Below are 23,707 nucleotides of genomic sequence, written 5' to 3' on the forward strand. Positions count from 1 at the left end.
GTCTATTTGTGTGGACCCTAGCAGTGGGACCAGGATTTGTCCCTAGTGCATGAGCTAGCTTTTGGAACATATTCCCTATGCGGGGGATGCCTTGCTCAGCCTTGACACAGTAGGGAGGATCTTGGTCCTGCCTCAACTTGACATACCAAGCTTTGTTGACTCTCATGGGAGGCCTTACCCTTTCTGATGTGTGCATGGGGGGGGGTATAGAAAGGAGGTAGAGGGAGCAGGAGGAGAGGAGGGAGGGGAAACTATGGATGGTATGTAAAATAAATAAAACTTAATTAAAAAAAGAAAAACCAGGGATAAAGCAATGTATGAGACAGCTAGCGCTCTGGCAGTGAACTTTGAATGCTAATGGAGACTGGAGATAAATCATGCCCCATCAAACATGTCAAGAGGATTAGCTCAGGAATTGTTAGGTGCATGAAGACACATCGAGTCCTGAAGGTGGTCAGTAGGTTGGTAGCTTGGATGGGGAGAGGCAAAAGCAGAGAGGAGGGGAGGAAGGCTTCATGGAAATGTGCTTGAGCTGAGGTCTGCATGAGGACAACAAGAAGGCCACTCAGAGCAGGCCTGTTTTAGGCAATGATAACTGAATCGGAATAGCCTCTAAAGTAATGTCGCTGAGTCGGGACACTGAGACGGGGGATTAGCTTGGTGTGAGCAGAGACAGAAAGAAGGCTGGTGTGGTTGCAGAGCTTTCTCCATGGAGCAGATGGAGGAAAAGCTGGAGTTAAGGATACATTGGGCCATGGGATTAGTCTGGACTTTACTTCAGCTGCAACTGGAACCTTGAGAAGAGGATTGCCATGGAGGCCATTCTGGCTACCATGAATAGAAGAGACCGAGGGGAGCCAAGGTGGGAAGCAAGGGGACCAGTTAGAAGGCTGTGTGCTACTGAATGGTTTCCTGGACTAAGGATTGGGTGTCAGAGCAGGCAGCAAATGGTTGTCTTTTGGGTGCATGCCACAGTAGTGTGGGCATGCATTTCTGACAGAGTGTACAGAGTAGGAGGAATTGTGGCTGAACAGTGACCCTGATGAGCACTGAACTGTACCTACCAAAGACCTTGAGATGGATGGATGCATCCTGCTCGCCAGCCTTGTTCTCAGCAATGCAGACGTACTCAGCCTCATCGTTTTTGTCCACGTTCCTGATGGTCAGCTCAGAACTGTCGTCGCTGAAGACGTGCTTCTCATCATCTTCCTCCTCAATTTCTATGGGTTCCCCATCCCTACACAATGCAAAGGGTGATGAGTCTGAGAATGGAATTAAGAGGTTCGTTTCCAATCCATTTTCACAGCATGCAGTCTGCACAGATGGGACAGGCTCAGTCTACATAAAGGGGGAAAACCTTTGAGTAGCTTTTACTGTTATATGCTTTTAAGACTGTCCCCAGTCTTTGGAGCCTATGCAAAGTCTGTCAACAGCACTCATAAACACAAAGAATCAGCTCCACAAGCCACACCCTCTGGACCTGCCCCCACAAGACTGAAAAATGGAACAATAACCAAAGGCACAGGGCAAGAGAACTCCCCAGAAAAGAACCATTCCTCAATCTGATATTTTAGAAAGTCCATACTCATGCCACTGAAAAACCCACAGACAATGGGTTCTATGGGTCCCTTTCTCCTCCCACCCATGACACAAGGCACAGCCAGTTTCTTACTTTGTCCAGCTCATGGTAGGCTCTGGGAAGCCATCAGCATCACACACCAGGGTGACAGACTGGCCCAGGTTGGCAGTGGCATTCACGATGCTCTGTCTGGCCTGGACGGTGGGTGGTACTGAAGGAAAGAAGCATGTCAGGGGTAGTTGTACACAACTTAAAAGTACCTGATGGTCTTGAGAAGAGGCATTTTGGGGGTCAGCAGGTCACAGAGTTATCAGCTGGGGGGTTAAGAGACCTGGACAGCCATAGCATTAGTGTAAGTGATCTAACCTCACATGACATTCTAAATAATATAAACTGAAAAAAATTTCCCACAAACATGCATTATTGTTTTTTTAAGAGTCCAGCCACTATATTACCTCTTAACTCATGTTCATGAGGTATTTGACTTACAGTGGCTATTTGCTATGTTTTTTTTCTTAAGCAATGTATGCTATATAAGTATGAGGACTGGTGGGACTCCATGTTAAAAGGAGGTTCTCCATACTGGCAAAAGCTAGAAAATGCAGTTCCTGGTGCATGTCAGGTCGGTATGCTTCCGAAAGATAACAACTCAGCAGAGTGACATTTCTCTGCAACTGTCATAAACAACCTTGTGCACAAAGTGTTTCCACTGAAGGAATGAGAGGGGGAGAGTTTGGCAAGAAAACACATATCAATAACCAAAACAATTCAAATGCAATTTACTTATTTTCTTAGTACTGACATTATAATTTCCTGTAAACATCTTGCAAATGTCAGATCGATGCTACGGGTGTGTTTATTTGACACTGCAAATTAAGATTAATAAGCCCACGGACCATGTTGTTGACTATTCTGAGACCTGAATTGATTGCAATATTTTCTCTGCCCATCAAACTAAGGGGACTAACTTCCTAATGATGGTAATATCAAGGACACTGGGGATGAAGAGGGATTTATCAGTAGAAGGGGGAAAGTTTATAGTCCTGCAAGACAATGAAGGACATTTAATATCCATAAATGAGGGGAGACACCAAAAACTAGACTGCCAATGTGAAATGTCCCCTCCCAGAGGTTATGGTAGTGAGGAAAAATGAGTCAGAAGAGGTCTACACCCAAGAGGAACTAGAAAAGAAAGTCTCCGGGGAACCCTCTTTGTAGCAATGGAGAGAACAGGAAAGACAGATCTTCTCACCATTCACAATGACCTGAATGTCCTTGAAGTTGATCTCCCCCCGGGCCAGGATTCTGCCCTCACAGCGGTAAGTGCCCTCATCTGTCTTCTTGATGCCCCGGATCTGCAGGTAGTTGTTGGACAGGACTATGAATCGGACTGAAAGAGACAAGAGGCAGGTTCATCCAAGGTCAGTCACAGAACTCCACAATCAGGCAAGCAAGCAGCTGAGCCTCTTGTTCTTGCCTTTTATTGGTTTTCTGTTTTGCTATTTGTGAGGCAGAGTTTCACAATGTAGTCCATTGTAGCCTGGAACTCACTATATAGCCCAGGTTAGCCACAAACATGCAACCATTCCCTGTGTCAGTTTCTGCAGGCTGGGATTACAGACCCATGATACAAGCTGGTTATCTTGTCCTTTTTATCCTCAGGGTTAGGTTTTAGGCTGAAATCAGAAAAGTCACCCCTGGCCCTGAAATACAGCTGAGATCAAGTCTACTAGGAATGTGTCTTTTGCTCCGGAGATACAACCAGTTGTCCAAACATACCAGTTACAGATACACATCTGTTTGGGACCCAGAAATTACATGTGGGTTCTGAGCCTCTGAATCTGTGTTTAGATGGAATGCCTCAGGGACTGGGTAGGGGTAGAAATCTTGGAGACCTAGTGGCTCATGGGAACCCAGGTCTTACCATCTTTTTTCAGGATGACGTCTCGGCCTTTGTGTTTCCAGATGATGGTTGGGGGCAGAGAGCTGACCACATCACACACAATCACCGCATCTTCCCCTTCCTTGAACTCCTGCGGGGTTGGTGCATTCTTGAACATGAGCTTCTCTGAAAGACAGCAGGAGAAGAGTGAGGAAACATACCTTCTCACTAGAACTATTCTGCTTGGATTTCATCCCAGGCCAGTTTCTACCCATAATACAGTGGTATCGGAGGGCCTCCTGCTCATCTCAGCAGTGGGTCTTTGATGGAGGGAGAGCAGCTAGCATTAAGAGGGGTCTATCCTACAATGACTGTGAGGGTCAGTGGTTATATTTTGGTCTTCCACTCTGACCCCACCCCAACTTCCTTACAGCAGAGACAATTCTGAAGAATGAATGGCAATAATGCCATGATAATCAACATCTATCTACTAGCTGTCATCTATCATGACTTGAGCCAACACTATAGTATTATAGTAATAAGGCAATGAGATGTTACTGCTAGGCTGGCTTTCAGTGGCAATGGGAACTACCTTTTATGAGCAGCATCAAGCATTCATACACAATACTCCATCTCACTAGGTCATTGGGCTGTATCACTAGCAATTGTAATGGAATAAAAAGGGGAAACCTGAACCCTATGTCTGTCATTGTCACAAGTCATGGAAGAACCCATGATAGCCCTCTAGGAACTGTGTAGTTTCTGGAGAATGGAAGACAGTAGGAATGTAGATTCGTAAGACTGGTAGAAACCAGCCGTATGAGTTCTGGGCTGACCATAGACCATTTGAGAATGTACCAGAATTCTTAGCAACTCAGGGACAGAAAAGGGACTACTAGGCCCTTACTGGTCCTTCTGTTACCATGTCTCTGCTTTTGCTACCCACCCAAGTATCTTTCTAACAAAGGTGGGAGTGGAAAGTACATGTAAGGGCTCTTACGGAAGATCTTCACATTGACAGTGGCCTCGGACTGGGTGCCATCCTCTCCTGTGACCACACACTTGTAAATGCCAGCATCGTCGATATTGGCATTGTAGATGGTGAGTGTAGAGGAGTCGTCATCATTCCATACCACTGAGATCCGCTGCTGGTTCGGGCTCAGCTTTTCTCCATTCGGGGAGAACCACGAGATGTCCTTATCTTTGGCTTCTCCTGCCACTAAGGATGAAGAGATTATTTTCAGAGCACAGAAAATGAGAAGATTAAGCCCTGCCAGAGCGTAAGGGCTACCAAGCACAAGCTCCTGGTGGCAAAGACTAGAAGGCTGGAAAGGGATCTCCATCATCAAGCATTCTGCAGCTCTGCTGTGTGTCTGTTTAATTATATAATAACATCTCTTAGAGTTGAAAGAACTCACCAGTTGACTGTGACTGTGCCTATGATGTTCTTTACTGGTCCTATCCTTGGGGAGGGACAATATTTGCTGTGAACCCACTGTGTCCCATGCACTCAGCTAGGAATGAATGTGTCTTACAGAATGGGAAATAAAGGGGCTTAGTTTATCTGAGCCCTGAGCTCCAGGACCTAGTTGGCTTGAACCAATTGATCAGGATGTAGAGTGTGGAGACTAGTCATCTTCTGAGTTGAAGATAAGAGAAACTGGGTGATTCAATAGTTAAAATTCCAGCCATTTTGACTGTAGCAACTGTATGAATGACATTCTGATGCCTGCTGCACCAGTCAAACCCTTACAAGCTCTGGGGAGACAGAACATGCCTCCTCTCTCTGGGCACTTGTGAAGGGCACTACTATTGCTCAGCTGCCTAAGAGCCAGTCTGGTTCAGGGTGAAGGGATCTCCAAGCCAGCGCTCTGTCTTTGTACTACTACCTGTATGGGGGGAACCAGCCTGTACTGCCAGCCCTGTGCAAATGCTTGGTACAGAAATGCCATCTTCCTTTTGGGGCTCATCATGTTTTCAATAAATACCGCAGTTTGCAAAATGTGCTGTGGGCACTAAGGCTGTATCTTCAGATCATTGAAACTGCACTAATGACAGCAGAGCTGGAGCAAATGTTCCCATCGGCCACAGCCCTCTGATGAGATGCAAATCATGGTGGCAGTGAAAGTTCCTTCCCCACCCAAAGCTGCTTGTTAAATGCCACAGCTCACACTTAGTTCAGTTCATTCCTGTTTCTGTTACATTCCAAATCCCAGGCATGTCATTTACAAATGCCCTGAAGCCTAATTCCACATGATTTGCTCCCCTGGATGTTTTCAGATTATGATCAGGGGTATATTTCCTAAGGAAGAAATAAGAATAACAGCCCCAACATGTCCTGGAGTTGTGCACATGTGTGGTGGTGCTGCTGATGGACAGAATGTATTGGGTATGTGGAACAGTCGGGGAAAACCAAGACATGTGTCTTCACAACTGGTGCCATTCGTATTCAATGCACTTTTAAGACCTTGGATTTTTGAGGTCTGGCTTATTCTAAGAAATTAACTTTAGCCTGATTTATGGAAGCATTCATTCTAAGTTCATGCTGCATTCCAGAACTGTGCCTATAGATAAGATACAAGACCTGTGATAATTCACTCTCTGGGGTGCATGCTGGTTTCCTACAAACCCCTTTGAGATGTTCCAGTGTCAAGCAGAAACACAGATGGTATGTCATTATAAAGAGAAAATCTCTGATAATGGTATGAAATGGTTACACTACTGACCAAGAGGGGATCGGTGGCTAGAATTCTAGGCTTGGCACTCCCAGATTCTGATCTGAGCAATAGGTTTTGGAGGCAAGCTTTGGGATGTGATGGGACCCAGACCCGGGGCACTTGCCTTGACACAGGAAGAATTTGGACTCTCCAACGCTGATTTCTCCTTGGCTGGGAACAATATCCACTTGCAGAGCAACTGAAAAAAAAGGAAATAGTTGAGTTCAAACACACCTTTAAAATTTTGAGATCAAATCCCACAGCTTTCACTCAAAAAATGGGATTTTTCAAACTCAGCTTTAAAAAGACTGCAAGGTTTATTTGGCTTCTGAGAACTTGCCACTATCAAAGTGACTTTACAAGGTAGCCAGAAGTAGACACAGCCCAGCTGACTCCTACATGGCACTGCTATCTGCTGTCATGAGTGGAAAGGTCCTCTGGGCAACTGACTAAACAACTATGCTTTGTATTCATAGAAAGAGGCAGCTAGCCAGTTCCTTTTGGGTGTCAGTCTGGAGTGTCTCTAGGGATGTTAAGAGCAGTCTGCTTGTCACCCCAGAACTATGCATAGGGATAGCTTGCACATTCCCTATGCTACCATGCTTGATAAATGTGAATCAGATCCATCCTGAAGCAGGGGAGCTGATGAGAGTCTGTCTCACCCTGAAACATATAACCATCATGCTTATCTCCAGAGCTAGAAATAACATCAGTATGCCAATCAGTCTACTGTGCTGCTGAAGTCCACAGCCTATGCTTTGTGGAATTCTTTGCATCCCTTGGCTACTTTCCCTGAATTTTTATTTGAATATCCATACGCTCAGTCTCCCCATGGCACTGATAAGAAAAAAAAAATACATAACACCAGATCTCATCAATGTCTGCTTCACTCTGCTTCTCGTTTATCTCCTTAGAGCAGATAACAACTGTTCGCGAAAACGCAGTTTTAGGATAGAAAAACAGAAATGCTTTATTCATTTGAAATCAACTTCCTTCTGCCTCTGCTAGCTTTAAGCTAATCTGAAAGGCGAAGGCTAGTACACATTGGGTTCTGTGGAGGGAGCTCCTCAGAGTCATTAAGAAGCAAGCACAGCCCCCCCCCCAAAAAAAAAAAAAAACAGACTGGGTCATAGAGACTCTGAGCTCTTCCTTCCAACAGCCATTTTCTCTTCACAGTATAATGGAGGGGAAGCTCGTTGCCATGGTGACCAGCTTGCAGGCAGGGCTGGTGCTGCAGCTCTGAGTATGGGCTCATGAGACAAGAGACCACAGTTGTGCTCAGCAGAATACAGGGATCAAAGGGCCTGCCTGGGGCTGGAAAGGGAGTGCACTGGGTGGGGGGATGCAGAGTTTTGAGGGTTCTGTTCTCCTAACCATCCTGACAAGGCAGGTCCAGAGAAATTCAGCAGAAGCTATGGAGGGAAAGGGGTGAAGTGGAGGCAGCATGGAGGAAAAAATGGAAGGAAGAAAGGGATAAGGTAAAAGGTTCAGGGTCAAGGAGGGAGGAGAGGGGGCTGAGTGCTCCTCTATGGATAAGAGGCTAAGCTTGGGCACATTCAAATACTGAACTGGAGGAAATAGTAAAATAATTTAGGGGGCACTGTCACCTCCACCTGGCTGTTGCCAACCAGTCTGGGGATCAGAGTTTAATTCTTACCCAAGAAATTGTCCTCCCCATGTGGCCTCAACCTTTCTGTGCATAGCCTTTGGTACACACAGCTGCACTGGGACATGATGCTGGCCAGGTAGGAGTTCACTGATCCAGATGCAACCAGCTGGGGTTGCTTTCTTCATCCTCTCTAGCTGGACATAGGTTCTGTTCAGTTTCACACTGTGACATTTGGAAGGGGTCTCAGAGATGTCCATGCCCTGCCTCTTCACTTTCCAGACAGGGAAGAACAATGAAGTGATGTCCGTACAGTCATTTCTAGTTGCAGGTCCCTGCTGTGGAGCCCAGGCCTCCTTGCTCTCTAAGCTCTGACTCACTTTGCAGTTTAATCTTCACGAAAAGGGAAGACATTTGCATTGAATGTAAGAAACCATCTGGGCATGCTGAGTGACAGCCCTTTGCAAGGCCATTTCTTGGGGAGTATAGAAAGCCCAGGGTTAAGCCCCTTTGCTAGTTTGAGAGCTTGGGGCCTCACAGAGAAGGCTACAGGACAAAGCTATGAATCTGAAGGCCGGCCAGAACCTTTCCCATTGTTTTTGCTAGCTCACACTTCATGGTACGGACAGTACTTTGAAGTCCAAAAGCTGTGCCTCCACCATGACTCACCTGAGCACCATTCCTTTTGCAGAGTGTCCAGGGCATTGTCTAAAAGCAGAGGCACACTGCTGTCTGCAAAGTTCATGGGCCATATGCTGAGCATTAGCTGTCCGCCTCAACATACGGATCCTGTTACTTCAATGCCCTCACTGCTGGGGAATATTCTTATTCTGAGTGAAAAAACAGCCTTCGCAAAAAAAAAAAAAAAAAAAAAAAAAAAAAAGCTCCTTTCAAAAAAGAACATGACTCTCAAGGGGGAGTCAGGCTGAAGAGCTTTCATACCCAAATGTGGCCAGGATCTATCTATGGACAACTGAGAGAAAGAGAAATGTGAATTTCAAAGGAATTCCCAGCCTAACGGGATCCCTCACACACATTTATCATCGGTTCTAAAAACAGAAATCTTCCATGGAGACTGCTGGCCCTCTGCACACAAGGAAAAGAGACTGATTTCTCTCTCAAAGCACCAGACAGGGCTGGGACAGGGGAACCTGGATGTTTTAGATTGTAGTCAGTAGCAGGTTATTCTGTGACACATGCCAAACCTTGAAATATTAGGTCTAATAACAAGAAGTGGAAAGCCATAGTCAAGTATAAACTCCAAACACCTTGCCTGCTTGCTCCTTCCCTCCACACCTCTATTGCTACTTTTCGTTGTTTGCTGTAAAATCTCCTGAATTGTGTTTTTCCTTATTCTAGTTGTGTGTGCAAGATGATTTCCTAAGCGGGAACAATGCACACCTTTAAAGACACTTGTGCAAGCATTGATCTCTGATCACATGTCCCATGCCCTGCTTTGCTTCAACCTTCTCTGCATAAACACTGTCATCTAAGCTGCATATGAAGATTAATACTCCCAACCCTAGGTATTTGGACCTGGGTGGGCTTTGCTAGTTGGGATAACATTGTCCAGTAATTTCCATGTTTAGCCCACCTGTAGCTGGTTTACAAAAGCCATTTCATTATTATATCAATCTATTAACAGTTCAGAGAGGTAAGACAGACAGAGGGTGTGCTGTATCATTGGCAGGAGAGGAAACTGAGATGTAGTTTCACTTATATGGTGAGCAACTCAACCAAAAATGAATGAATGAACATCACCTCATTCAAATGCTCCAGTTCATATGTCTCTATTTTATAGCCACTTTGAGCCTCCCTCCCTTGCTCCCTTTCTCCCTCTTTCCCTCCCTCCCCCCCCTCTCTGTGTTGTATAGGTCAGAAGTCAATCTCAGGTATCATTATTCAGGAGCCATCCACTTTGATATTTTAAGGAGTTTCTCTCATTGGCCTTGAGCTCATCCAATTAGGCTAGTCTGGCTGGCTAGCAGGTCCCAAGGAGCCACCTGCCTTCATTTCCCTAGCACTGGTATTGCAAGAATATACCACTACACCAGGCTTTTTCATATGGATCTTGCAGATTAAATGCTATCTCCCAAGGCTGCTAAAACCTTTTTGAGGTATCCAAATAGGCTTTATTGTAACCTGTTAGTTGCCATTAGTTGTGCTTTCTCTCTTTCCAAATCATGATGTAGCATTTTGTTCAAATATATTTCAATTACATTGCTGTCACCATTCCCTTGTGGTTAATGATAACTGTCCTCTTTGCTCACAGATGATAATATGACTCCCATTTGACAAATGGGGGAGCCGAAGCTCAAGGCCTTGAAACAAGCTCTCAGTGGACAAAGTCCAAAGCCCCGGTTGTTTCTCTCATACTATGTTAACCCCTGTGAATGAATATTAAAGAAAAAAAAGTTCTGTCCTTTAATGAACAGAATAGTCCACATCTCCTTACCTCATGTAAATAGGTCTGTAGGAGAGTGAGTGCTTGATTTTAAAATATATTTGTCATTTTCAATCTCTCCCTGCCTCCCTCCCTTCCTCCCTTCCTCCATCCTTCCCTCCCTCCCTCCCTCCCTCCTTTCCTCACTCCCTCTCTCCCTCTCTCCCCCCTCTCTCTAGTCAATGAATGTTCTGGAAAGGATGCTCCCTCTTTTAGGTGTAGATAGATGTTTTATAACTCAGGCTCCCTAGCAAAAGTAGGCTATAAAGTCATGGTTACTGAAGAAAAGTGAATAAAAATTTTAGTTCATAGATGATGCTAAGGTATGTATCCGGGGAGTTGGGGATCTTGTTAGGTAAAGCAACAGCAAAGACTCATTCTGCTTTCCAAAGGAGTCATAGATTTCGCTTAAATCAGCATCTTCTCACAGTTTAACTTCACCGGGTTTCTTTTCAGATTCTAATGTGTTTGTGGGGTAGGAACTTCAGGCAGAAAGTGAATTTGGTCTCTGTGGCCACTTGGAAGGACTGCCACGTTGAGAGGTAATAAAGACACTGGCCACGGGCAAGATAAGACCACATCTGTGGATGGGTCCAGGCCCAAGTGGGCACTGCTGAGGACGATGCCTTAGGGTAATCAATTTAAGATGGAGAAACTACAGAGGATTGCTCTGCTTAGTGACTATGCATGAGATAGAGGAATTTTCTAGAACCTATTTAATAATGGCCAAGGATTTTTGAAAAAGGTGTTGAATCGCAACTTTTACAGTTATTTTGTTGGTGATTGTTTTAGAAATAAGCCTTAAGTGTTGCCATACACAGTTACTTCAGTGAAGAGAGGTGGTTTTGCTTTTCTAAATATACCTAGGGGGCTTTTCATGTGACTGTAGTTGCTGTAATTCCAGCCTCAGACAACCAGGACAGGAACACAGGAACTGAGAGCCCCTACTGACAGTGACATTTTACTCTCACTGCTAAACACATGGAATGCAAAGAAAGTAAAACAAACTAATGTGGCAGTCATGTGCTTGAGGCTCAGGTTCCATCCATCTACTGCAGTGTGAATCTTAGCTTGACCTCGTGCTAGCTGTGTGATCATAGCCAAGTTACCTAATGTCTCAGGGCCTTCTCTGCAAAACAGAGAAAATAAAGCAACCCATAGCTTTGGAAAGGTTATGTGAATTAATATTTGGAAAATCACATAACAAGCTCCAGGACTTGTATATTGTGTGCAGAACCTCTAGGAACAACCCTTCCCAATAAGATTATTTGTGTTTGAGGGAAGCAATTTTTTTCCTTTATGGCTTAAACATAAAATTTCTTTCCCAAATGACCTAATCTGTGGATAGGTAGGCCATTTCTGCTTTTTGCATTAATTTATTTGTCTGGAAAATACTGAATTCAGTCAGAGCCAAAACACAATAATGGAAACACTGAGAAGTGCTCTGGATGGATCATTTCACCTTGGCGGCAGTGCTCTTGTCTGTAAGAACAGTGACACTGAACTATATGCTTCGATTGTCACAAGAACTAAATAGGAAAAGGCTGTGTTAAGGACCCAGGATCCGGAGTCAGGGAGACCGTGTGAGTTCCAGTCAGATATTTAGTACAGAGTTGATTGGCAGGTGAATCTAAGTCCATAGTCTTCACCTCTAAATCAACATACTGACCCTATAGACCTCATATGGATAGTGAGTAGATTTATAAAGATATTTTATATAGTCTCTTTCTCTCTCTCTCTTTCTCTTTCTCTCTGTGTGTATGTGTGTGTGTCTCAACTCCCCCCCATCACAAATAAATAAAATACCCAATAATGTTTGTAACAGCAGGAATGAGACATAGAAATTTCTTTTATGATATATATATGTATGTGTGTGTGTGTTTATGTTTATATCTAAGTTTATGTTCTGCTACAACTACTGAGAGTATATACAAATGTGTATATGTGTACTAATGGAACAAATCCAAATAATAGATTCATACTGTTGGAAGAGTAGCTTGGTATGAATAAATTTATCTCATTTAAGGGAAAATGGATTAATACATTACTAGATGGCATCGGGGTGCCACTCATATCAGCCTTACAGTTGTGGCTTGAGCTATTGTTGACAGTAGCTAACATTCAAATGTAACTCAAAACATTCAAATATAAACTCCAAAGCAGATGCTGTTTTAGAGGCATTAAAAAAAAAAAACATGTCCTTAGAGATTTTGATTTTCTATTATATAAAATGGCATCATCATGGAAGACTGTATCCCAGTTGCCATTGGAAGCATCAGAGCTTACAATTGGTTCACAGAAGAACTGGGATCATCCCAAAACTGTATGAGCACTGCTAACCTTCCAGTCTAATTTTTGTTTAAATTTGAATATCCAAAAGTAATGTAGCTAGGTTTCCAGGTCAGTGGAGATGAATCTATAACCAAACCACTCCAAAACCCTCCTTGCAATGTTCCCACAGGATCATGGTCCCTGGGTTCTTGTTAAGACAGAAAACAAGCTAGAGAGAGAGAGGGAACTCTCCATACAGCTGAGGTTTCTTCTGGTCATGAACATCAGAACACAGCTGATGTGTGAGAACAGACCCTCAGACTAGAGGAGAAGACAAAGATGGCTGTCAGTGACAGTAGAGATGATTTCATGTTTAAGCCAGTAGGATGGAGAAACCGGAATGCCTAGAGTAAAGACTAGCCATACAGGCAGGTTGTAGACAGTACAGATAGATTTAAACCAGATTTATTGGCAAGAGACAATGGATATTTTATGTTTATATACTGAGCGGATTTCTAGAACTTAGCATTTTAATAAACTCATTCAAACTTAAAATTGTTACGTGTTCAAAGCCATGCAACAAGTGGTTTTAGTGATAAGTCCCTCTACCCTCCCCATCTCCCCAGTTCTCTTGACTCATCTCAACAAGACAGTGGAGGAAGTGACAAAACAATCATATGAGAAAATGATCAGGGACTAAGAAATCTTCAGTGTTCTGCATAATCATCATTTATACAATAAGGTAGGAACAAGGAGGAACAATGTTGAGTATCACAAAAACCAAGGCCTCCCAGATTAACCAAATAGATCCCACCCCTTCCCCCCAAATTCTATCCTTTTGGAATGCTGGCAGCCAAATAACAGAAGCCAACTTGACAGAGCAAGTAATTCTATTTCTTAGCATAATAAATGGCACGAGCTTTGGTGAATGAGGCAAAATTATCTGCTGGTTCTGTTACAGGGGTCTGTCTTCAGATCAGAACCTGGAGTCATGCTCTATAGTGGCTACAGCCCTCTTGACCTCTGGAGTTCAATAATCCTTAAGGACTCTTGGCTTCCTGAGTTTGTTGGGTCAAGCTATCATCTTATTAGTTCTAACTTTAATACTCAGATGGTTTCACTTTATTGGGAAAAAATAATGGGATTGGATCGATGGCTCAGTGGGTAAGCACTTGCTGTGCAAATGTGAGGACCTTAGTTCTAATTCCTAGAACCCATGCATTTTGGATGTGTATTTGTAATTCAAGTGTTCCTGTGGAGATGGGAGGCAGAGCCTGGAGAGTAAACAGCCTAAAGTTTGTGAGGGAGGCATACGGACATAGGCGGTGGCAGACAGCAAGAAATCCTGTTTCAAAACGAGGTAGAAGGCAAGGACTGATAAGGCAGGTTTCTTCTGACCTCCATATACTCTACACTGTCACAGCATACATACCACACACCACACACACACACACACACACACACACACACACCAGACACACAGAGACATACACACACATACATGAATACAAATTATCGATGAATGAAAACTGTTGTTGCTGAACCCCAAACTACCTACAGCTAGAAAACATATCTAATTCCAGATCACATCATTCCTTGGGCTTTTGAGTAGCGAGCAAGAAAATCTACATGTTGGATCAATTTGCTCAGAAGTAAGAATCAGTTTCCAGCCCCTCACTCTCACTTCCAATGCCATCTGCAATACTCAAAGGAACACAAGCAGGGACATAAGCTACACAAACACTAGTTAGATCCACAGATTCGGCACTGGGCCAACAGCGAATCCAGCCTGCCCATCAAAAAGGGCATATTTGCTCATCTTAAAATAGCCTTAAACTTTTACTGTCTTTTGTGTTTGCCAAAGCATCAAGCCAGAAGTATCCTCGTAGTGTATTACCAGGGCCAGTTTCCAGTCTGGAAGTGAAATCCCTTGGTGTGGGCAGTAGCCCAGTCTCCTATAGTGCATAACAGGTGAGGGCAAGGATGTTCCAGAACTCCTTGCCTCAAGGAGTGCATAGCTGAGTGTATGTGTGCCAAGAGGCTATAACATGGTCTATTTATAACTTGCATTGTCAGCCAGCTCTATCGTAAAAGGCCAGGATTGTAGAGCCATTTAGTAACTAAGGAGGTACTGCTGGAAGGGACCTGATGTGCTCTCAGCAACTCTTTTATTTTGTCCTCAGGGGAAAAAAACAAACAAACAAAAACAAAAACAACAACAACAAAAAAAACAGAAGCAGAAATCTCATACGTTGTAGTGAAGTTTGGAGGCCTCGGTGTTGATCACAAATGTTGACCCTTGCTTTTTTTCTTCTCTGTCTCACTTTCTTTGTGTATCTCAGTAGCTAATTCTACTTCCTAGTCATGTGGTTTGCCCTAGTCTCATCCCCGTCCTCAAAGAACCAGGGCTATCAAGTGGAGAAAAGAGCTCTAGAGAGCTGGGCTAAAACAGCATGTGCTCACAAAGGCTTGTGATGAGCTGTTTAAACTGTCCAATGAACACAACCACAGGGCACTTTTTAGTTATTGTTTTGAGTTTTGTCTGTGTGGGTGTGTGTGGGGGTTATTTTATTTTGTTTGTTAGTTACATGCATGTTTTTTTTTTTTTTTGTGTGTGTGTGTGTGTGTGTGTACAGAGACATTTGAGCAGGATATCAGGTGTCCTCCATTTCTACCTCATTGCCTTAAGATAGAGCCTCTCACTAAACCTGAAGCTTGTATTTTTTAACCAGGCTGGCTATCCAGTGATCTCCTGGTATCTGCCGGCATCTGTCACCTAAAGCTGAGATTATAGGCCTGCCAGCTATGCCTGGCTCTTTACAAGTGTGTTGGATATTTGAACTCAGGTCCTCTTGCTCCCAGAGTATGCCCTCTTACCCACTGACTTCATCTACCCAGTCCTCCAGGGGAAGATGTTTTTATTTTATTTTTTAATGAAGTTCAGGCTTCTTGTTTCCTTTCCAGGATACCTATCTGTTTTTTCCTTTCTCTAGGCAGACTCTGATGGTGGTGGTGGTGGGGACAGCACCTTACAATGAACCTAAATTATGAAAGTGCAGGGCATGGATGCAAACGTTTGGGACCCAGATGATGTTTTCCAGATAAACGAAGTCCACTCATCTGCCCCTGATAGATAAATCAGGATTTCCTAGTAAATCACTCCATGCTATCTGATGGGATCCAGGATGCTCCTGACCATGTGGTCTTGGGCTTCTCTCTGAAATTGTGCTTGGACAAAATGACTCATTGGCATCTTTCTTCCAGCCATAAAAAGGTACCGATATGAGGATATGAGGCAGACTCCCTCCCTCCTCCCTTCCAACAGCTTCTGCTAACATGGCAAGAAGCTGGGATTATATCTTTCAATATTTGTCCAGCTGTTGTTTGCAGATGTTGTATTCTTTACACAGAGAAAATAGAAAGTTAGAATAGAATGCTAGCATGCAACTTCATCCTGAGAATTTTAGATATCGCCCATGTCTTTCAAAAACGTCCTTATGTGTTAATGGCTGTAAGCACATCTGGGCTATTGAAGATACAGAGCTTAGTGCTCCTCAAACAACCATTGCAGAGAATTGTCAAAATGCCTTTTCCATCAAGTAAAAAATTCTACACACCCAACAATATGCACATGATTATTATGGGCCAGGCACTGTATTAAATGTTTAATTTATTTAATCTTTACAAAAATTCCACAAGGTTGGTATAGTTTTGTCCCACTGGAAAAATGAAGAAACTGAGGAAACAGAATAATGAAGAAACTGAGAAAAGTAGTGAAGAAAAATGAAAAAAACTGAGGAAACAGAATTGAAGTCAGGCTGATCTGGCTCCAGGGTGTGGTTGTTTTAGATCTGAACTTACATAGAGTCAATCTCAAAGTGAGTTTTGGTGATGGGTGATTGCTTTTCTGCTGGGGGAGCTGGCAAACAGGCACATGGGTAGAGAAGGATATCATGGGCTAGCAACTACTCTGATGGAGCCCTTCTTGATTCTAAGCAGTAGTTAAAAAAACAGGTGCCACTCTCCTACCTCTCCAGCTGGCCCCAGAACCCTATCCTCACCAGCCATGGACCTGGCCTCAAAGCTTCCCTGCAGCTTGTTCTATGCAATTACAGCTCTATGCTCAGCACTGATGGAGGACATCACCAGGGCAAAGACCGGAGGAGTTGTATTTTCCCCAGTGTGGGTTCTGGATAAACTGTTGTGTTCTCTATTGGAATGCTGGAATGCAAACGACTCTTCCCTTGGTGAGGTGGGTGCACACCTGTAATCACAGCATGCTAGAAGGAAGGTTGGAAGCTAGAGGCCAGTGTGGGATGCACAGCAAGAACAGCATTCTCGATGCTACATGGATTATGACTGAGCCGCCCTCACCACCACAGGGTGAGCATTTGCTGTAACTCATGCTGGCCCTGAACTTGTGCATCTCAAGGCATCCAGCCTACTGAAGAGATCATCTGCAGTGTGACCCTTGCAAAGGAATTCCCGTGGAGGTCACACTTCTTCCTACTGGGCACAGATTCCAATTTCAATCAGCACAGCTACTCTCAGCCTAGTCAAATGGTAACACCTGCTGGGTGTTACACATGGTCACGTTGTACAAATGTTGGAGTGGTGAGTGGGGAGAACAGAAGGATACCTAAGCATTTGGATAGCAAATCTTTGAATAACGTATCTATTATTCTGGAGTTGATTGTGCTGCTTTTTGAGTTAGGGCGCCAGTGAGAATGTCATCCTCGGCATCGTAGCTCTCCATCGGGAATCAGGGTACAAGCTATAATGCTGCCTTATCAGAAACTCAGAATGTAACATGGCTGTGAGTCAGAGTGGGGAAGGGTGGGTGGTAAAGGGACTGAAGCAGACAGGGCCCCGGGTCGAGGAAAGGACAGTGTAGGCACACATGAATGCAGATGTTTGGGGGTCTGTGCCATTTCATCTGCCAACAGGGTGACCCATCATCCTTGTGATTACTCAGGGTGCTGCTCTCCAATTCTCAGTGAAGTCTCCTGACTGTGCTTAGAGCCTCTCCTGCCTCTACAGTGTTGCTTCAGGGAGGAAGAAGAGCCCCACATCCCGCCCTACTCCAGGTTGGCTCTTAACCCTCCTTGGCATTTTTTATCTTATGATTTATACTCCTAATAACAGCAGCAGCCTGCAGCTGCACTCCAGGAGGCTGGTGGTCTTTTTCTGACTTATGAGGAATGAAATGTCTCCAGGGAGGGAAGTGGTGGAAATGTCACCAGGTAGGAGCAAGGAAGATCGTAACCAAACCATCCTGGCAGCTTGGATCTCCACCATGTGCCAATCTGCTCCTTTTTTCTGCCTAGAATAGTTCTACAACCCCAAAGAACGACTAACAAGTCACATACATTGAACATGGACCATGAAGACCTAAACTCTCATATACATCATAGATTTTGGCTTGTTTGCTTGCTTTTTAAAATTTTTAATAGTTTTTTTTTCAGAAGCCACTGTTACTAAATACTTTTATTACTCACTTACACTCCACCCCTCCTACCACACCAAACTGCCCTTGGCACAGGCACTGTACAGGCAAAAGGGCCTTTGGATCCCAGCCTGTGGAATCCAAAGGCAGGAACATGGAAGGCCTCATGGTGCCATGTCATCATGTGCTTTGCTGTTCAAGAACTGGAGTCTGAGGGGATCCCAAAGAGTCAGTTCAAAGGTCAGGGATAACTAATGAGACTTATCTTTGACATCCACCAATCTCATGCCATGGTGGTGAGTCTCTTTCTAAGGCTTTCATGGGGGGCAATGCTTCTTCTTTCACCCCTCAAAGGTGATGAAGTCCTTATGAAAAACTTGGAATCAAATATCTGCTCTGCTTGTCCCTGGATCCTTTGTACTGATATTTACAGAAAAGGAAGAACCTACCCAGGGACAAAGTCTGCAGGTAGAGGTAAGGAAAACTTCTCCCATCATCTTCAGGAGAACAAACCACTCTCTTGGCCCTCAGAGTCTACAGAGACCACTGAGACCATGGCCTAGAGGTCCCTATTATTGTTTAAACAAGGGACATGAGTGAGAAGCAGAAAAGAACCACACAGATGCAGACAAAGACACACAGAAATATGAACATGAATGTATACATATACAGGTTCACATACAGATACACACAGAGACACGACACGACAGGAACATAAGTGCACACAAATTCACAAGCACACATGGGCCAGGCTATCTAATGAGTTCAAGGTAAACTTGGTCCACATAGTAGAACCCTGTTTGAAAAAACTAGAGCTTAGAAACCCCTACCACATAGTGAAACAGGAACACAAGTCAGTATGTGATTGTGGTGCTACTCACGAAAACACACAGACTGTGTCACAAGCTGGATAAGGTGTCCACATTCAATTATGACAGACCATAAATGACTGTTACTGGTTTTTACACACTGAGTACTGTGTAGCTTTTATTATTTCACTATGTGTATACTCTTTACACCTATAGAAAATGAAAAGGACTGTAAAATAGTGTGCTGTGTCTCCCAGCAACAACCTCATGCAGCTGATTTTTCAACGCCCAATCAAGGGACACATGGAAGCACATCCAAGGTACTGGTGGCCCCATGTCCTGCTGTCCACCTCCATCCCTGCTGCCTTCTGGGGAATCAGAGAGCCTGGCTGCAGGCCCCTGCTGTGAAACTCCCAACATTAAGGAGCTATGAGAAGGGACCCAACTCTGCCACATGGGTCTGACTCTACTACAGAGCCCCTGCCATGCTATTTGTTCCTAGTAGTAGGGCCTGATCTCTCCTCAGAGTCACACTATTAACTCAGTCTGTCTGTGCTAGGTGTTAATACCGTCTAATAACTTCTTACCTCCAGCAATCCATCTCATTATCCCCCTTGAATCCTACATCAGAGACTTTTCAAGGACATGGCCTGAAATAGGTCTTATTTAGAAAATTAGAATATACAGTGGACTTTTCTCAGCTGCCAAGAAAATGAAATTATGAAATTTTTAGGAGAGTGGGTAGAACTGAAACATATTCTGGTAAGAGAAGGGACCCAATTCCAGAAAGAAACATTGCATGCTCCCTCACACATGTGGATTCTGATCTATAGTGTTTATATGTACACAAGTCAGGGGTTGTGAGAATGGGTACAGACCACTAAATTAAATAGGAGACTCTGAAAAGGGCAGAAAAGAGACCATGTCACTTGACTGATGGGGTTATCTAGGTTTGTGAAAGGGCACTCTTATACTGCCTGGTGCTTGTACCAAAATAAAATCTATCCATGATACAGTTTTCAGAATATGTCTCTACTGTGGCAAGGCCCATAACTGTACTTCAACAGGATAGACAGAAGTCCTCCACACCTAAAGGCAACAGCGACAACTAAAGCAATAGCATATATGTATGTGAAACCATGTTCATGCAGTATAACTTATTTTATAACAAGGCAAGCTGCCTTCATTTCTATAAACAAGCCATAGCTGTGCAGCACCACTGTTTGGCCTTTAATGATGCCAGTATCTTATGGAAAGCTATTAAATAATAACAACCTGACAAGCAAGTCTACTAAGGACCAGGGTTTTCAGAACAAATGTCTAGGGAGAAAAAGAGCAGACAATGCCTGCAGCAGCCCTTAAACTCCCTTTGGGACCACAAATCTGCCTCTGGATTGCATCCCACTCTCTGCAGATACAGCATTGATTTCTTACTCCTTTTCTTTCTCACTGTGGGGTCTATACCTAGCTTTATATTTCATGAAGCATTTCTCACAGAGCCCATTCAGGTGAGCTGACAGACTCTGAATGTTCTATACAAATATCACCAACACACTCTAAGACTCCACACTCTGTACGGTATCAGTTTCCAAAATCATTAGACTGTGAGTTAAATGCTTGCTTCCTAGTGGAGAAGAGAGGATGAGAAACCTGTTTGTTCCCAAACTACCAGGTAAGTTACACAGTTGAAAAATCAACCAATAAGTTAAATAATAGCAACACCCCCCAAAACCACACAATTCCTGTGTCATGGTTTCTTTCCCTCTGTCCTGTACTTATGGATAAGCTATCAAATAAACTAAGGGTTTCAAGTTTAGAGTTGGTGCTTATTTTGGATCTACATCCTTTTACAGAGTCACAAAGAGGAGCGATGAGAGATCAGAGCCTGAGGTCATGAGCCTGGGACTAGAGCAAAGTCTGATGGAGTTTTGTGGCTCAGAGTAAAGCTTCCTTTCTTGCTAGGGAAACTCAAACACCAGCTGCAGGAGACAGACAAACCTGCAAAGGCTGGAAAGAATGTAGAGACAGGAGGAGGAAGAGGGTGAATGGGCTAGTAAGTGAGGGAGGGAAGGGGCTACTAAGAATAGTCTAGAAGAAAAGTGTCATTACAGTAGAAGATGGCATTTGGATGCAATGTGACTAGTGGTCTAGAAGGAGCCTTATTAAGAAGAACCTCTATACTAACTCTACTGTGTCTCTAACCCTTCTAGAAACTACCATCAGGTCAACCTGTGCAAAGTCTTCCCCATACAACAGTGTTCTCTGGACTCAGGGGCTGGTGTTAACCATTCAGTGAGGCCTCAACTATTGGCACAGACTAGACTGAACAGAACAGACTTTCCCTCCTGGAATTTGAAAGGTGGTTTTCCTGGATTCATCTTCAATCAGGTTCTTTCTATCCCCTGAAAATTCTGATTCTGTACCTCTGGCTTGAGGTCCTTGTGTTTCTGCTTCTAATAATGCTAGTGATTTTGCAGTGTAGGCAGGTCAGGGATCACTGGCTTTGCCAATAACTTGCCTGGAATAACTGATGAACTGCAAACAACATCAGACCCAATTAAAGTGTTCAAGCCCCTGACATCATTCTGGGTGGGTCTGTGGGAGTGTTTCTGGGAGAGGTTAGTATGTTGGTTGGATGGAGTAAGCAGATTGCACTTCTTAATGACATGGGGGTCCTCCCTTAATTAATTAAGACCTGGATGGAAGGGTGTGAGTAAGACAGAATCTCAGTCTCTTCAAAATGAGGACATCATCCCTCTTCTGCCCGCACCTGGATTTGGAGTGGAGCGTATGCTGTAGGCTTTGCTGGTTCTTGGACTCTGACTCAAACTGGAATTAGACCGGGTCTCCAGCTTGCTGATGGCAGACCTCAGACTTCTTAGCCTCTGTAATTAGGTGAGCCCATTCATTATAGCAATCTATTCATTTATAAGTCTGTATAGTGCTGGGCATTTGGTGGTGCATGCCTTTAATCCCAGCACTTGGGAGGCAGAGGCAGGTGGATCTCTGTGAGTTCGAGGCCAGGCTGGTCTACAGAGTGAGTGTCAGGATAGGCTCCAAAGCTACACAGAGAAACCCTGTCTCGAAAAAAGTCTGTATAGTTATCTAGTATATACACACAAATAAAATATGCATATAAATAAATCAATGTATATATACATATTCATGTCTACATATATGACAGTGTGTATGTCTATGTATTCTGTCTCTGATTGCTTCTGTTTCTCTGCAGAATTAACATTAGCATGCTAAGACACATGAGTACATTATATTTTCCTGAAAGAAGATTCCCATTGCAATAAACTAGATATAATGGAGAAAAAGGATAAGCTACAATTGATGCCATCAAGCCTACACTGAGTTTGACATCTTCAGTCCACCTAGGTCAGGGTGATCACTTGTAGCACAGATGACAGGTCTCAGTCACTTGGGAGATTGCTTTGCTCACCAGGTGACATTGCAGCACTTCCTTTGTGAGCTGCATCTGAAACTCCCAGAGGTGAATCTGCTGATCACCAAATAGTGATCAAAACACATTCTGTGTGCTCTGTGACCATCCTTGTGAATTGTAAGGAAAAAAAGAAAGGTGATGGAGTACATGAAGGAGGCATCAGACATTCTTCCCAAAATGAGACCTTGGGGCTCTGAAATAAAGCCCTTAGCAATTATGAATTAGCTATAAGTCATAAAATAATACAAATTACCACCATAGTATCTTCAAAATGCCAATTTAAAAAGACAGCTGGCACTAAGTGGTAGTCGTTTTAGTGTAGAAGGCTTTCTGCTCGGTGGAATAAGGAGCTATCTGACTCTTAGCTTTGTTCTATTCTACTGACAAATTTCCAAGCTCAACAGGCACATTAATAGGATTCTCAATCCCCTGCTGAATCCAATGAAAGAAAACTCTGAATTGTTTTTAACAATTCCTAGCTGAATTTATCTTGTCTTTAGTGATGAAGAGTCCCATCTCTTGTATGTAAAGATGAATATTTCTTCTTCATATTCCCATGCTGTTCTTACTTTCTTTGATGCCTCCCTGCAATGCATGCTTTGCTTTAAAAGAAAGGGCCATTTGGTGATTCATTAGCTCTTCTTCAAATGTGAGAATTCAAAACTACTGTCCAAGTGGTCTACTGCACCAGAGTCACAGATCTTTCCGATAATCTATGTGGACTGTGGCAGATACATAACCTCCATGGAGAAAGACAGGAGACTGTGGCCATGTATACACACTCTTTCCTGTAAGTTCTTTCTGTCTTCTGCATTTCAGATTAAAAAGGGCTATTCAAGTCTCTGTCCCTGCAGCTCACTCTCCTGAGGACACTGATGCAAGGATGCAAAGAAACACCCTGTACCACAAGTGGGAACTTCATTTGCTTTCTGGGAGGCCCATGGACTTATGTGTCTGCTATGGTTTGGATATGTCTCCCATGTGCCCATGTGTCAAAGGCTCAGTCATCAGGGGCTTCATTAGGAGGCACTGAGAGGACCTTTGGAAGGTGAAGTCCAGTGGGGTATTTAGGACACTGAGGGTGTCTCTTCAAAAGGGATTGTAAGATGCCAGTCTTCTCTCTGTTTCCTGCTTATTGTGTGCACCATTGCTTTGATGTGCATTTCCCTAATGTGCTGCCCTCAGCAGAAATCCAAATCCACTGGGTCTTCTGAGTCTTGGACTTGAACCTCCAAAATCGTAAGACAGAATGATCCTCTTACCTTGTGTTGGTATTTTGTTACAACCATGGAAAGTTCACTAATATAGCTCCCAACACACACTGAGTTCACTAATACAGTTCCCAACACACACACACACACACACACACACACACACACACACACACTCACACACACACACACAGGGAATTCACTAATACAGCTCCCAACACACACAATACACACACACACACACACACACACACACACACACACACACACACACACACGTCACTAATCCAGC

The 23,707-nt window shown here is 43.8% G+C and overlaps 1 protein-coding gene across 10 annotated transcripts in view; it reads right to left on the minus strand.

Moving 5' to 3' along the window:
- The window catches only part of Ncam1 (neural cell adhesion molecule 1), a 297,982-nt gene that overhangs the window by 58,486 nt on the left and 215,789 nt on the right, over nt 1–23,707 (minus strand). For all 10 annotated transcript variants that reach the window (XM_027412111.2, XM_027412114.2, XM_027412113.2 and 7 more), the window contains exons 2-7: nt 6,303–6,377; nt 4,462–4,680; nt 3,504–3,647; nt 2,832–2,969; nt 1,673–1,790; nt 1,065–1,237 (exon numbers count right to left, since the gene is read on the minus strand). In XM_027412111.2, coding sequence (XP_027267912.1) covers nt 1,065–1,237; nt 1,673–1,790; nt 2,832–2,969; nt 3,504–3,647; nt 4,462–4,680; nt 6,303–6,377 — 867 coding nt within the window. The remainder of the gene's footprint in view (nt 1–1,064; nt 1,238–1,672; nt 1,791–2,831; nt 2,970–3,503; nt 3,648–4,461; nt 4,681–6,302; nt 6,378–23,707) is intronic.

The sequence above is a fragment of the Cricetulus griseus genome, chromosome 4, assembly GCF_003668045.3.
Source record: "Cricetulus griseus strain 17A/GY chromosome 4, alternate assembly CriGri-PICRH-1.0, whole genome shotgun sequence".
Classification (NCBI taxonomy): domain Eukaryota; kingdom Metazoa; phylum Chordata; class Mammalia; order Rodentia; family Cricetidae; genus Cricetulus; species Cricetulus griseus.